Below are 16,530 nucleotides of genomic sequence, written 5' to 3'. Positions count from 1 at the left end.
GTCAGCTGATAGTCTTACAGGGATTTCTTTGTAGGTAACCTGTTGCTTATCTCTTGCTGCCTTTAGGATTCTCTCTTTGTGTTTAATTTTTGTCATTTTAATTACTATGTGTCTTTGTGTTGACCTCTTTGGGTTCTTCTTACTTGGGGCTCTCTGTGCTTCTTGAACTTGAATGCCTTCTTCCTTCACCAAATTAGGGAAGTATTCTGTCACTATTTCTTCAAATATATTCTCTAACCCTTGCTCATTTTCTTCTTCAGGGACTCCTATGATGTGAATATTATTACATTTCCAGTTGTCCCACAGTTCTCTTAAGCTGTCTTCCTGTTTTTTAATTGTTTTTTCCTTTTGGTTTTCTGATTGGTTGATTTTTTTCTGCCCTGTCTTCTAATTCACTGGTCTGGTCCTCAGCTTCCTCAACTCTGCTATTTAGTCTTTCCAATGTGTTCTTTATTTCTGCTATGTCATTCTTCATTTCTTCTTGGTGGATTTTCATTTCCAGTTGGTTGATTTTCAGTCTTTTTATGTCTTTACTCATGGTATTGATGTCTTTATTCATGCTTTTGAGCTTCCTTAAGACCTGAATTCTACCTCTGATAACTTGCTTAACTGCATTTCTTTTATCTCATCTCTGGTAGAGGTCTCTTGTTCTTTCATTTGGGATTTGTTTCTTTGTTTCACCATTTTGGCTATCTCTGGGTTTTGGAGCTTGCCAAATATTTCCTGTGGGTGTTGGTGTTCTACTGTTTGTGGCTCCCTCTACTGAGTTTGGATGAGCGTGGGAGGACCCACGTTAAACACCACTGTCAAGTTTTACTTTCCTGGATAGATTTGCAAGCCCAGGGATAGTTCAGTTATCCTCTAGCTTTTTACCTGGAGGCTACTAGTATTGGTTATTTGAAGAGCCTTGGGTTCTCAGTTGAATGAAAAACTCTCTCAGGTGTTCAGCATAAGAGGATTTCTCAAAGGTGGGGCAGATACTGGTTGGTAATGAGCCTCAAATTGCATTTCAATGGCCCACATGGATGGGGTTGATTCTCCGAGGGAAGGGCCTTCACCTCTCCCCTGAACCCTGGGAACGAGTAAGATGGCCACCGTCCTGCGTGGCTGCAATTCAGCAAAAGCTCTGAGTGCCCTCCAGATCCCAAGTGTCCCCACACAGTTCCAGTCCAGTCTCCCCTCCCTCTGCCAGAGCCCAAGGTGAGTGGCTGTGGCTGTTTTAGTGCTCTGTCCTGACCCTTCACGCTGTGGAGCCGGCTTGGGAGTGTAACCCGAGGGCGCTGCTCTCAGCTAAGACTGCTCCTCTCTGTAGGCTCCCAGCCTCCCTCGCGCCTCCACAGTCCTACCAGGATCGAGTCAGTGTCCCTGGGTATATGGTCCTCACAAGCTGCTTTTCTGTTGCTTTTTCCCCAATGATTTGTCTTTATTTTAGTTGTAATTCCGGTTTGGTCCTGGGAGATTAGCTTCCATTCATTCCGCCACCATTTTGGAATCCCTTCAGTGTTATTTCTTATGTCCTCAAAGAAGTGCCCTCTGCAATGAGTACTGACTCTCTCTGGAAAGAGTGATGTTATAAATTAATTCATTATAAATTGTTAATAAGCGTATGCTAATTTGCCCATGGATTTTTGCATTTCTAAAGGTCAAAGAGATGGCAAAGCTTAAATCTAAATAGTAGGTATGTTTGAAATGTATTGAACCTGTCAGAGTGTTTCTTTGAATCAACAATATAAAAATGAGATTGTATAAGTATGGACAGTCTTTCTAATATTACATGGCAATCTAAGTGTTAGAAATTTTTGAGTAAAATGTTCTCACTGCGGACATCTAATCTTTGCACATAATGAGTTGCTCTGTTTAAATGCCCTTAGTGACATGAAACTGGGAGATAGTCCAGTCTGCTAGTAGACAGATTTCATGACCAATAATTATAGCCAAGGAGTTTTAATAGAAATTAACTGGAAGTTTGTGACAGGAAAAGGGAAAATGCATCACGAGGAGGAAGGCTCACACTATATACATGGATGTGTTTCCACGAATTATCACTTTTGGCTAACTCATAGAGCACGAAGGCACAGTATCCAACACCAGACAAGATCTGAGAACTCACTACTTCAGCCCCCTCCTTTTGTAAATGAAGTAACAGAAGCCCAGGAAGGCGGTGCCTGTGGTTTATAAGAATACATTTTACAGTATTTCTGTTGCTTGCAAATTATGTGATCCTTAAGCTGAAAGGGGAGGACTTTTTAGATCCTTGTTGCATTAATCTGCCAAGACTGATATAACAAAATACCACAGACTGGGAGGCTTAAACAACTGAAATTTATTTCTCACAGTTCTGGAGTCTAGTGTTCTCAGATCAAGATGTCAGCAGGGTTGGTTTCTCCCAAGGACGCTCCTTGGCTTGTCCTCTCTCTGTGTCCTCACCTGGACTTTGGTTTGTTCGCATCCCTGTTGTCTCCCTTTTCTTTAAGGAGACCCGTCGTTCTGGACTTGGGCTTCACCCCGTGGTCTCATTTAACTACATTTACACCTCTGATCACATCCTTACAGGCCCCATCTCCAGATGTGGTCACAGTGGGGGTCAGGGCTTCACCATATGGATTTGGGGGAAACTCAAGTCAATCTGCAACACCTGTGTTACTGTGTATTCGCAACTATTATTTCTAAAATGAAGTAAATTCAAAAAATTAAGATCAATCAGATATGAGATTCTAAAAGGTATCCTTGCTTCACCTCATAATTTTAAATGTTACTCTCCTTACTCCCCTCCTTTTTTTAATTAAAAAGTTGATAAAACTTTTGAGAGCAAATCCTTGGGATTTCTTAAATTTTGTGGCTTAACTGGTTAATATGTTCTCTTGTATATAGAACAGCAATTTAGGAATTTCTGGCATGGCTTTTATGTTCTCTGCAGTATACTTGTAGAGTTTTATGCTGAAATTGGGTTAAGTAGCTTTAAATATATAAAATAACCACATTGGCCCTAGCTGGTTTGGCTCAGCGGTTAGAGTATGTATCTGCAGACCACTGAGTCTCGGGTGCGATTCCGGTCAAGGGCACGTACCTCGGGTGTGGTTCGTCCCCCGCCCTGGTCAGGTCATGTGGGAGGTAGCCAGTCGATGTGTCTCTCTCATGTCAATGTTTCTCTCTCCCTCCCTCTTCCTCCCTCCCACTCTAACTGATGATAAATAGAAAAATATCCTCGGGTGAGGATTTAAAAAATAAATAAATAAAATAAACACATAGTTCTTAAAACATCATGGTACATTATATTCTGGAGTGAAAGTGTGTGCTGTTTGCTGTTTTCATGCAGGCCAGACAGCTGAGGGAGCATTACATGAGCAAGTGCAACACGGAGGTTGCTGAGGCCCAGCAAGCCTTGCTGCCTGTGCAGCAGACCATGCGTGAGCTCCAGAGAAAGGTGTGTCCCCCAGACGGCTTTCTTACTTGTGTGTCTGCATATAACATTTGGGCTATTGTTTTGGTGTGGGGAGAAACTTGAATTTATGTAGTCACTTGTAATTCTAAGCCCCTAATATGGTACCTGTTCCACAATAAAAGTTTATTTGCTCTTAGCAGTGTTTATTTATTGAATGAACAGACACGTAGATATTTTGTGTTACTATTTTGTGTAACTTCACTATTTTGAAGTTACTCTTTTTCGTTTCTTTTAACCTATAATCGGTTTCTTTTACCTTGGGTATATATTACAAGTTGTCTTTTGAAGTAAGTAAAGACTTTCTTAATCTTCTTTTACTCTTAGATGTATATGTTGCCACACTCTCTTCTTTTAAGATGTCAGAACATTAGAACCACAGGTGTTTTTCTTATGGAATACGAGCCATTTGTCATTTCTAAAATTTCCCTTTTATGACATCAGTGGCAAAGTCTAAAGAGGAGGCTACACAAAATACACTCTCATTTACTTTTTTATTTTTACCAGTTACTGTACATTTTATTCTTCCTAATTAATCAGTTATTTAATATTCAGACATAGAATTTTGTTAGTTGTCATAGACTATTCATTGAGTATAATCTAGTTCTATTAGTTGAGTATTAGCATGAATCTCTTATTAAGAAAGAAGCCTGTTAACTTTTCAAATATATGGAGGAAGTACTGAATTTTCATTTTGGTAAAAAACGTTTTAGCACAACTTTGTTGTACAAGTGTGCACAATAAATTCTCATTCATGCAGAGTAGACAGGAAACTGGTGTCTCTTTAATTATATTATGCGAAAGCCGTGCTCCCCCGTTGTATGTAGAGAATGTGCACTTGTCTCACCACTGTTGTAATTCCCTTTGGAGTAGCAGTTATTGCTGCCTTGGAATTTTTTACATCACCCTTCCAAGTGATAGAAACATAGTGAGTACTACAACAGCATTAATTGATCACCTCTTGTCTTTTTTTTTTTTTTTTATGCAGATTTATTCTAATTCTCCTTGGTGGCTGAATGTGATCCACAGAGCAATAGAATTTTCTATTGATGAGGAGCTTGTTCAACGAGTGCGAAACGAAATAACCAGCAACTACAAGCAACAAACTAGCAAGCTTTCTATGTCAGAGAAGTAAGAAAGTATTATAAAATAGAATAACTATAAGCCACCCCAAATATTCAGATTATTTGGTATTAAGAGGTACAGTGAAATATAGGAACATATGATTACCAACATCTCGAATTTACATATAGTTGAGTACACTTCAAATCAGAATATTCGGTGTAAGTCTAAAAAAGAAACCTTTTTTTAATCTGCTTAAAGTGTTTTCTTTGTATCTTTGTTGAAGAAAGTTTTGACTTTGTTTTGGAGAATTTTGTCTTTGGAGTAAAGCATTCATACTTCCCTGTATAATTCATTCCCCAGATACTAAGCATCACTTGCCACAGTGGCAGGTTTTACATTGTTACCTGCTCTCTCTTACCCATCTTTCTTCTCGTCAACACTTACTCTTCACGGTCTTTATCGGTAATTTGGATATTGCTCTAGATATAGAAATGGTGAATAATTATTCCCAAAGAACATATTTACTCTGTCAAAAGTATATTCAGTGCCATGATTCAAAGAAATGTCTATCTAATGTGGGGCATTTAGGTGTTGTGGCAGAACTGTTTATTTTAGGTGGTGGGGAACAGGGAGAGAATCTTATTGCTTCTCAGATCACATCTCTGCCTAAGATCAGCTTTGGGATTAATGTTAGTTTTCAATGAAAACTTCATCGTAAGAATATCTTTGAAATATTTTTGAAGTGTTTTAATTTACTCTTCTAAAAGCTTTTCGAAATGTCTGCTAAAACTCTGAAGAAATTTGCTACATTTTCCATGTCATCATTAACGTGGATGTGCTTTATTGCAATTGCCTTTTTCGCCATCCAGAATCTAATGGGCTTCTTGTTTCTGAAACACATGCAGCATGTTACACTCCTGAAAGCACTTTCGTTTTTCCCCTGTTAAGCTCAAGAATTACTGTTCCAGAATAATTATTTCAGTTATGGTTCGTTGTATCCAGTTTAAAAACCGTGTCCTAATGTGTTCTGCCAGCATTGTGGAATCAGCTGATAAGAAAAGATTTCAAATATCTTGAGCTTGTTTTTCTTAAATCATACAGAAACTACTTAAAAGTTCTAAGTTCCCATATTAGAACATATCTCCTATTAAATGTTTTGAAGTCCCAGGGCTGTTAAAGGACCAATAGGAGATGTAAAATGTACATTCATTGTACAAACATTCTTTAAAAAAAAAACACATTAGACACCGATAGAAAGATTATTGGTATTAAGATTGGTAAAACACATTTTAAAATGTGTAACTTACCTGTAGCTAAGTTTATACACAGAGAGAGACAGAGAGAGAGATTATTTTAACACTGCTGCTATGTTTTTTAATGAGATTATTCATGTTTGCTTGTTAATGATTCTTGGGAAAGGCTATGTAACTTAGTGATTAAGAGCATAGGTAGGTTCTCAAGTCAGACTACCTGTGTTCATACCTGCAACGTGGGGAAAGAAATCTAAGCTCTTGGTGCCTTAGTTTTTCATCTATAAAACCACACAGCATTGTTGTGAGAATTAGAAAATTAATAATTTTAAAGTGCTTACCTAAAATGGTGTCTACCATTTAGTATGGTGTTTAAGAGCTACCTTCTCTTACTATGTTTTCTTCTCTTTCATTTAAAGGACCTGTAAGAGAGAACATTGCTAAGACTTGTTAAATGCTGATCTGTGATAATATTTTTCAGGCTCTAGTCACGTGGCTTAGACATGAGTTAGTAAAGAGAAATTTTTGCAAAGCTACTTCTTCTCTTTGGTTCAAAAACTAATTACCGAAGAGTGTTTTAAATTTCTAATAAATTAGAAATTTTAAAAATTTGTTTTCTTCTTGTGAATTTTGTATAAGTATCTATATAAATTTTTTAAAAGTATTCAACAGCTATCTGTCCGTTACATGGTTTTTTTTTTTAAACGATATGATCTAACTCTTACCTTCTAAATTTTAGTTTAATGAGAAGGCAACACCTATGAATAATTTGAGAAATATGACCATATAAAAACTGAACATAACAAAATACTAAAATAAATGATATTTTTAATAAATACCATGGACAGAAAGAAACAAATTAGTGTTGTGAAATGTTGGAGAAGCATTCAGTAACGAGAGTTGTCTCTAAAGAACAACTTGAAGAGAGGGGCGTGTGGCATACTAGGAAGGAGGGGATATGCTCTTTTTTTGTTTTTATCCTCACCCAAGGACATTTTTTTTTTTTTTTGCATTTATCTTCAGATAGAGAGAGAGGAAGAGAGAGAGAAACATCGATGTGAGAGAGACACGTCGACTGGTTGCCACCCACACAACCCCAACCGGGCCTGGGGATGAACCGCAACCAAGGTGGGTGCCCTTAGCAGGAACCGAACCCGGGACTCTGGTCTGCGGGCCGCTGCTCTAACTGGTGAGCCAAACTGGCCAGGGCAGGGGATGTACTCTTAATTTAAAAGGGAAATCATGTCTATATTTCCCATTTTTAAATTTTTTTTATTCCATGTTTTTTTTTCTTTTCATAAATTCATATACACACATCCATACATTTTTTTTTTCTTAGCCTATTTCATCCATAGTTTATCAAAATAGTTAAAAGCATTGTTTGGGTTTAACTCTTAACTCTGCCACAAAATAACTTTGAAACAAATTAAATTAATTTGTTAAGCTTTATTCATATCATGAGTATAGTATCTATACTATACAGGAGACATGTTTCGCAAATTGTCTGGCATATAGAAAATGCTTAATAAAATACACACATACATATATAAAGTCTTGTAACAAGTGACATGTCTCTTGGCTATTTTTCTTACTCTCCAATTTTCTGTCTTTATCTTTCATCCTGCAGTCACCTCTCCACATGAGCATGTCAGGAGGTACATCTGTAGTCAGTCAGGTTTAAAAAGAAAGAATGTGGCAATCATAATCTTTCCAAGACATCTAAGACAGATTTTGAGTACTGTTTTGTTGTTTCTGAGAACAGGAACTGTCAGACTTTTTATAGTAAACAATCCAGTAGATACTAATAGATACCAATAGAATATGCTTCTAAGGTAAACTCACTAAAGTGGGACTAGGTAGAATGTTGCAGTTTCTTTGTTTAGCAGCCATTTTCTGAATTTGAAGAAATTGACTGACTGTTCATTTCTTTGTGTTGTGTTCGGTGCTGGTGATGCGAATTAGGTTCCGTGATTGCAGAGGTCTTCAGTTCTTACTAACGACACAAATGGAAGAACTAAATAAATTCCAGAAGCTAGTAAGAGAGGCTGTGAAAAACCTGGAGGGACCTCCATCTCGTAATGTTATTGAGTCTGCAACAATCTGCCACCTCCGGCCAATAAGACTTCCTCTCAACTGGTGGGTACTAGGAGAAATCATTAATGCAATGGTGTCACTCCATTCAGCTATATTTCTTCTGAGAGAAGAAACACTGGTTTAGATAATGGAAGGTTTTTTTGCATTTGAATTCAGACAGAAGTAGAGATGTATTATTAATCTAACTTAAAAAATAAAACAGTAAAGGACCACATACTGAACTGTTTTTTCTTTTCTAAACTGGCATATTTGTTAAAAAGTAAAAGTGAAATATAAATAGTTAGCCTTTCTTAGAAAGTATTTGTTTGCTGGATGTGTTTGTGAATATTTCACTAACAGTTTCTTCTTTTCCAGCTGTGTCTTTTGTAAGGCTGATGAATTGTTCACAGAGTATGAATCGAAGCTGTTTTCTCACACGTAAGTTCTGTGATTATTTCCCATCAGGAAAATGAGACATTTACAAGACTTGATGTTTTAAATTAGAAGACTATATTTTCTTTACAGTAATCGTTCTTATATTTTTTTCTTTTATTAAATCAATTCCATAAGCTTTAGCATTTGATCGTTTAACATGCTCAGTTTCACCTATGCAGAAGTTTACCGTCAGATGCTCATGTCATGCAGAAATGTCTAATTAAGAGATAGTTTAGGGGAGTAACAGACTGGAGTCCAACAGATTTCAACTCAAATCCCTGCCCACTATTGTGGGGAAATTACCTCCAAGTCTCAGTATGCTCATTTGTGAAATGCATATAATAACAACACTTACCTCATTGAGTTTTGGTTCTTTTGATATTAAATAGGAATATGCACTTAATTGCTTAGTATAGTGTTTGATACATGGTTAGTGTCCTACAAAATGTTAGCTCTCATTATTAATTTACAACACAAATTTGAAATCTTCTACCTGAGCTACTTAGTAAATACATATAGCTTTGGCATTAGCAAAATTATTTCTATTTTACAAAAATGGAAATTGAGGAAAAACTAAGTTCTAATTGCCTCAAAGAAGAGATCATTTTGTGGGTTTTGTTTGTTTGTGTATTTGTTTTTGTATGGTTGGTGGTAGTTTGTGTTTTCCATTGTTTTAATTCTCAGAGTAAGATTTCAGCCTGGAATTTATTGCCATTTATTATGCTAGACAGCTCTTGAGAAACACTGCTCAAATTTATGAGGCCTCAAGCATTTTCAGAGTTGCTGTAATTTTTCCCAAAGACCTGCAAGTATAATCTTGTAGGTGTGACATTAAAAATTGTTGAAATTTTTATTACTGACCTTGTTTCCCTATTGGCTTTGCCAGTATGGCTTTTATAGTGCTTTTCACCCACTGACAGTAGTCACTGTTATTTTGTTCTTGTATATCTTTAGAGTCAAAGGCCAGACTGCAATATTTGAGGAGATGATAGAAGATGAAGAAGGGCTGGTGGATGATAGAGTTCCTACCACCAGCCGGGGTCTGTGGGCAGTAAGTGAGACGGAGCGATCTCTGAAAGCTCTACTCGCCTTTGCAAAATCACATAGATTTGACCCTGAGTTCATTGACGAAGGAAGCACTTCAATGGATCTCTTTGAAGCTTGGAAGAAGGAATACAAGGTGCAGTATTTTTAAACTTCCAATATTAAGTTCTCCTTTACATTTATTTTAGTTGCTACTTTTCTTTTCCTCTTTAGTTTTTAAAAATTTGCTTAGAGACTTAAGGTATTATAATTTCTCTTATCCTAAAATGTAGTGATTGTAATTATGAAAAACTAGTACAATAACATTGAACAAATAAGGAACTTCTATTTATAAAATTACTAAAAGAAAATTATTATTAAAATTAAAATACATGGAACCTTTTATTTAACTGTGAAAATGGTTATTTTGTTGTTAACTTGATCTTACCCTGCTATTCTGTGAAATGAGAGATTTTTTTTTAATTTTTCATTTTGTTTTGCTCTGTGAATAACAACGAACCATCAACAATTTTGAATGAAAATTGGAAAACATAGTATTTCTCAATGTATGAGAATTACTATTTATATTAATATTAATTAATAATGCACAAAGTCACTTTTCATATAATATTTTATAATTTCATCATATTATAACTCTGACCTTGAGATGAGAGTCCAGAATTAATTAATTTTGAATTTTTCTTTGTATTTGGATTTATTAATCTATTATCCTACTTTTCGGGTGAGATGGGCGAGGCAGTGAACGAAGTGTTTTATTTTATAAATTATAATTCCATTCAATATATTTTTTTAGTCTAAAGTTTTTGCCTTTTAAAGCAGGATAAGAATATCCAGAAAAAGAAGGCATGTTGTCTATGATATCAGTTCATATGTTTGATAAAGTAGGAAAAGATATTTTTACAGTATTAAAATCATTGGTTCATAATCATTTTTTTCTTTTTACATTGCTATTTGATGTAAAAGTATACTGACACAGTTAATTACAGTGTGCCATGGAAGAAGGCAGTACTGTGTAGTGTCCACGGGGCCCTACATTCTTCCTGTAGGCTCAGATTGGCCACATGCTGTGTGTCAGGAATGCTTATGCAGTTCTCCCAGAACTTTGTGCCTTTTCTCCATAACATTGCAGACTAAACCCCTCAGCAATGTAAATGAGTGAGCTACTGCTACACACATCAGTCAGGATCTACCTCAAAGCAGAATGTTAGTGAAGAAAGCATATCCAAAGTTTTATAATGATTGATACCACTTCTATAAATTTCAGAAACATATATGTTCAGGTTATTGAGAATGTGTATAGTAGTATATGTCCGTGAAAAGTATGAAATAGTAAGTCAACTTAGAATAATGGTTACCCTATTCGGGGTGGGGGGGCAACGAAGGAAAAATGTGTGAGGAAAAAGTGATACAGTTAAGAAGGAACACAAGCTTCTAAGAAATTGATGTTGTTCTCTTTCTTAGATGATGGGACTTACTCGTGTATTTTAATATTCTCATTATCATATATCCGTATTATTTTCAATATGTGAAATATAATAAAAGATATTTCTCTAAAAAATAAAGCAGAGATTCCACTAGCCTAACATGGAGCTATAAAGTTCTTTGGTCCTACTAAGAAATCTTTGGGTATTCTCTTCCTAAGAATCTAAAAAAGCAATACTCTGCAGTCTCCTATGGAAATTTCCAGTCGTACTTTCTCATCCTAAAAATTGACTAAGAATTACTTGTACCTAAGACACTTAAGGAAAAAATGTGTATGTCATAAGACCTCACTGAAGATTTTTGGTACCAAGGCACATTTTGGTGGTTTTAACGAATTTTAATTATGTGCTTTGCCAATATCTTTGTCTTTTCTGTTCCTCCAGTTGCTTCATGAATATTGGATGGCTCTGAGGAATCGTGTATCTGCCGTTGATGAACTGGCAATGGCTACAGAACGTCTAAGAGTTCGTCATCCTAGGGAACCAAAGCCCAATCCACCTGTTCTTCATATCATTGAACCACATGAGGTAATTTGCAAGTCAACCACAGAAAAGAGCACAGCATATAGATATCACAAGAATCCAAGACTCAGAGAAGAGACAGTCAGGGCAGTGATCTCTTCAATAAGTATATATTTAATCTCTTCTCTTAGTTTGACCCATATGAAGTTGCTTGATTATGTAGGTCAAAAATGAGCAATTTTATATCTAGTACTTGCTTAAAATATAATATTTCGGTGCATTTGTTTCTTTCTAGATTGCACATTCACCTGTTTTTGAACAACTTTTGTGTGACAAAACCTAAAGATATTCTTGGTCAGACATATATCCTATTACTAAAGCTTTTTCAGAAATAGAAAAGTCTTTCTTAAGAACAACCAACAAGTTCTTTTGCAGTGTTTTCCTTTACTAATAATGAGTAGATATTGACAACTTATCTAAGAAATCCCTCTTTGTATCTCAGAATTAAAAAATAACTTCGTCAACCTTTTCTCTTCCATATTAAAAGTATTATTTTCTTTAATTTATTTTTATTCCTTGCATGTATTTAATCTTTTAAATCTTTCTATAGAGCTTGGAGACTGTAATTCATAAAACTTGTTAATACTCATTACATACTATTTTACTTAACTTTTGAAATGAAATTCTCGGTGTTTCTTTCTTTTAAAAAAAGAACAACACACACACACTCCTCTTATTTTTATATTCCTTTTTGTCTATCGTATTCTACTGAGGGAAGCCATAGAGATTATGGGGGCATGGAGATTCTTCTCTGGATTTCTTAAAATCACTCTGACCAGAGTAGCATATCATTTCGTTTTTCTTTATCCCATGGATGTATAACTGAAAAATAGTACACAAATAGAATTTGGGTTGATTTTTTTTTTTTTTAATCTGACTTCAAGTGTATAGGAAAGCTTCCTATTTAACAAATCTACATTGAGTTTTAAGCAAAAAAATTACATTTCCTTTTGAAATATATTATCTAGTACCCATTTTGCAAATTTGAGTTTTCACATGTAAATGAGTTCTCTTAAAAGAGGACACATTTATATTATTGAGGAAGAATTATGTATGGCTAATATAATGTTACCATTGTTCTGAGAGAGAATAAAGTTATATTGTTTTGCTTTTTAGGTAGAGCAAAATCGGATAAAGCTACTAAATGATAAAGCTGTTGCTACATCACAGCTTCAGAAAAAACTTGGGCAGCTTCTTTACCTAACCAACTTGGAGAAGGTATTGTTTTAAAAGATGCTACTTTTTCTCTTGTTCTGTTATCAATAAACTATATAGTGACTCTTTCCATTTAAACTATTAGTGCCATAATTAATGGTACAGGGTTTTCTAAAATCAATGTTTTATTTGTTTTTTGGTACTTATATAAGTACTAGCTATGTCTACAATAGCTACACACATCACAAAAGATGATGATCTATAGAAAATATGTTGCACAGATAATATAAAGGTTTGTATTATATAGTATAGGACAGTGTAAACAGACTGTATTTATGTTCAACAAAAATTACATTTATATGTTATGGGTTATTCTCATGACATGATATAAATATTTTAAATGGTATTTTTCATGAATAAATGAGATAAGAAAATGCTCATGTTAGAAAGTTAAGAAGAAAAAAATAACATTATACATGGGCTATAATCCCAGTTTTTTATGATTAAGTTTATTTGAAATAAATAAAAGATAATAGACAAATTTTTAAAATAATTAATTTTTCTGACAGTCAACAAATATTTATTGAGTATCTGCTATGTATGTGCATTGTACTAGAAGTTTGAGAGAGACATATTTTGTCCCTGGCCTCATGGAATTTTGAGTAATTTGATGTAGACATATCATAGGCACTGGATCAAGTAGTTATTAATAAGATGTTAGTAATTCAGCCAAACTTGACAGATTAAAGTAAATAAATCACTTAGAGCAGAATGGCCTACATGTAAGATGCTACAGAATAATGAAGATTAACATGTTATATTGTCCGTCAGCTTTTTTCCATGTCAGATACTGGTAAAGTCCCAGTGAGATTCCAAAGCATAAAGAAGGTCTCCAGAAGAAATTTTATGAATAATACTAGGCAACCACATAGACTCTTTTATAAAGAGTCTTCTGCTTGTTGAGGAAGTCTACTTCTTTATAGAAGAAGCAGGTAATAACAAGCCATCATTTGTAGTAGCCAAGATGTGAAAACAACCTGTCTACTGACAGATGAATAGAGAAAGAAGGTGGAATATTCTTCAGCCATAAAAAAGAATGAAATCTTGCCATTTGCAGCAGCATGGATGGACCTTGAGGGCATTATGCTAAATGAAATAAGACAAAGCCAAAACCATATGATCTTACTTTTATGTGGAACCTAATAAAAAAAAATAAAACAGAACATCAAGCTCCTAGAAACAGACAACTGATTGATGGTTGCCAGAGATGGCAGTTATGGAGGTGGGTGAAATGAATGGGTAAAGGGAGTCAAAAGATAAACTTTGTTATAAAATAAAAAAGTCTTGGGGATGTAATGTACAGCATGGTGACTTAGTTAATACTGTACTGCATATTTGAAAGTAGAGAGAGGCTGTCCTCAAGAATAATTTTTTTTTTAACTATTTGGCAAGTGAAATCACAGACTTAAACACTTTAAGTGATCCTTTCTTCAGTTTGAAAACCTGCCCATTTGATGACTTTTTTGAAACTCTTTTAATTTTTTAAATAGTTTAAGGATATTTTGAACAGCAATTTATATATACTTCAACACAATTCCCAGGCATAGTTAGGTCTCAAATCAATATTTCTAATTTCTAGTCATTTGCTTTTCCTTAATGAGATTAGGAAAAGGATCCTGAAAAGAAACTGGCATTAATAAGGAGTTAGGAAATAAATGCAGCCACTTCCATGTCTGTGAGCCCATGCTAAGCCAACATGCAGGATATTTAATTTCTTTACAACAGAATCTAGCTTGAAAATAAAATTTGAGAATTTAACTAATTATATTGTATTTGTCTTTTCATTTTGCCTTCTATGATAACCAAAACTAAAGCAATATGATAACATTAACAGACTATAATAAAAGTTGTTTCCTTTTTTTTACTTCCTTAATAAATGTTATTTGTAAATCCCAAGAATAATACTACTAGATAATAATATATAAATTATTAGGTTATCTTAATCATTAGGTTATTAAAATTACAATTACTAGAATTTACTTCCATAAATGAGTTGTAAAACATGTATCAGGTTTTAAAATGTAACTAATATATTTTTGAATTATTCTCTTTTGGATAGTCTCAAGACAAAACATCAGGAGGGATTAATCCAGAACCTTGTCCAATCTGTGCTCGGCAGCTGGGAAAACAGGTGAAATTATAGTAAACTTCACATGCATTTATAAAACACTCACAGCTTTCAAAGGCTTGTTACATACATTCTTCCCCCCCATCCCCGACCCCTAACCCCCATCTTTCTCAACAACTTTATGTGCAAGGCAAACACATTTATCTCGAAGGTAGGGCTGGAGGTTAGCGGACATGCTTAGTACCATTCATGTTCGAGCAATGATTTTCTGTAAGTGAGAGATGAAAACATATGTCTAGACTTACTCCATCTTTTTCATTAAAGATGCATAGTTTTGAAAATTGTTTCCAGTCACAAAATTGGATTTAAATAATTTAACTTTGTCATTTTAACATGGTTATTTGATAATTTTACAAAAATAAAAGCACAGAGATTTACTTAAGTATTTCATAGCTATAGTAACATAGTTCTTATTTACCGTTATTAACAGAAAATAATACCAGGCTTTAAAGTACAAATAACAACATTCATAGGGGAACTTAGACCATTATAGCAATTAAGTTTATTTCTTTGTGAATATTAGTATACAAATATCTATAAACTTGGTGGCATGTTATTAGTTTTCCTCAGAGAGATTTTTATTTTTATCCTACCAACTGTGATTTACGAAACTATAAATTCCTTCTTTGTATGGTAAGTCAGTATCTACAATATCAGGATATTCATTGCTTTTCAAAATTTAAAAGGTAAGTTTATTACTATTACATGAGTGTTCTTGGGTATTTTTTCTTTGGAACTGACTGTAGAAAGTTATTGAGTTCCATAGTCTGACCAGCAGTAATCAGAAAGAAAGTAACTTTTAGTTTCCATGATTCATGAAGAAGGTAACATTTTAAAAGACACTTTGCCCTGGCCGGTTTGGCTCAGCGGTTAGAGCGTCGGGCTGCGGTCCTGAGATGACCCGGGTTCGGTTCCCGCTAAGGGCGCGTACCTCGGTTGCAGTTTCTCCCCGGCCCTGGTCGGTTGTGCGGGTGGCAGTCACTTGATGTGTTCCTTTCACATCGATGTTTCTCTCTCTCTCTCTGTTCCTCTCTCTCCCTCCCACTCTACCTGAACAAAAAATGGAAAAATGTCCTCGGGTGAGGATAAAAAAATAAATAAATAAATAAAAGACACTTTATTGATAGTAAATCTTAAAGGGATAGATAGATATTACATTGGTAATTGAGCCGAAAAATAGTAATGCACACATACTGATGATTTCTGATAAAGTCAGTGATAAATATGTTGTGATAAAAGTTATAATAAAAATGGAAAGGACCGTAGCATAAGTAGTTTCTTTGCTTCTAGTTTGGATGAGATTCATGCAACTGGATTGCCTCAAATTTTATTTAATGTTTGTCCTAAACATTTTCAGTTTTCACAGTTCTTCCATGTACATTATTTTATTTAGTCCTAGCAAAACCCAGGTCTTCTAGAATTAGGAGAACATACTGGCTTACAATAAGTGTAACAAGCCCTGGCCAGGTTGGCTCAGCAGTTAGAGCGTCAGCCTGCGGACCACAGAGTCCCAGGTTCGGTTCCCGCTAAGAGCATGTAACTCGGTTTTGGTTCATCCCTGGCTCTGGTTGGGGTTGTGTGGGTGGCAACCAGTCAATGTGTCCCTCTCACATTGATGTTTCTCTCTCTCTCTCTTCCTCCCACTCTATCTGAAGGTAAATGCAAAAAAAAATGTCCTCGGTGAGGATAAAAAAAGATAAGAAAAAAAGATGCCCTGGCCAGTTTGGCTCAGCGGTTAGAGCATCGGCCTGTGGTTCAGAGAGACCCGGGTTCGGTCCCCACTAAGAGCATGTACCTCGGTTGCAGTTTGTCCCCGGCCCTGGTTGGTCATGCAGGTGGCAGTCACTTGATGTGTCCCTTTCACGTCGATGTTTCTCT

General features: G+C 35.2%; 1 protein-coding gene across 7 annotated transcripts in view; it reads left to right on the top strand.

Annotated features, from left to right (window-relative positions):
• SHPRH (SNF2 histone linker PHD RING helicase) overlaps positions 1-16,530 on the top strand; it is an 86,167-nt gene that overhangs the window by 42,091 nt on the left and 27,546 nt on the right. For 6 of the 7 annotated variants that reach the window (XR_004957553.1, XM_036247867.1, XM_036247872.1 and 3 more), the window contains 8 exons: positions 3,317-3,424; positions 4,428-4,570; positions 7,717-7,890; positions 8,203-8,265; positions 9,217-9,442; positions 11,172-11,315; positions 12,426-12,527; positions 14,584-14,655. Coding sequence is in view for 6 of the 7 variants with exons in the window: in XM_036247867.1 (XP_036103760.1) it covers positions 3,317-3,424; positions 4,428-4,570; positions 7,717-7,890; positions 8,203-8,265; positions 9,217-9,442; positions 11,172-11,315; positions 12,426-12,527; positions 14,584-14,655 (1,032 nt within the window). In the remaining variant the exon portion in view is untranslated. Of the gene's footprint in view, positions 1-3,316; positions 3,425-4,427; positions 4,571-7,716; positions 7,891-8,202; positions 8,266-9,216; positions 9,443-11,171; positions 11,316-12,425; positions 12,528-13,295; positions 13,443-14,583; positions 14,656-16,530 lie in introns of those variants that run through there. The other variant, XM_036247871.1, reaches the window with a different exon arrangement.

Source organism: Molossus molossus, unplaced genomic scaffold (assembly GCF_014108415.1).
Source record: "Molossus molossus isolate mMolMol1 unplaced genomic scaffold, mMolMol1.p scaffold_m16_p_8, whole genome shotgun sequence".
In the NCBI taxonomy this organism is placed as follows: domain Eukaryota; kingdom Metazoa; phylum Chordata; class Mammalia; order Chiroptera; family Molossidae; genus Molossus; species Molossus molossus.
Note: the sequence above shows the minus strand (reverse complement) of the source record. Positions and strands in the feature narration are given on the sequence as shown.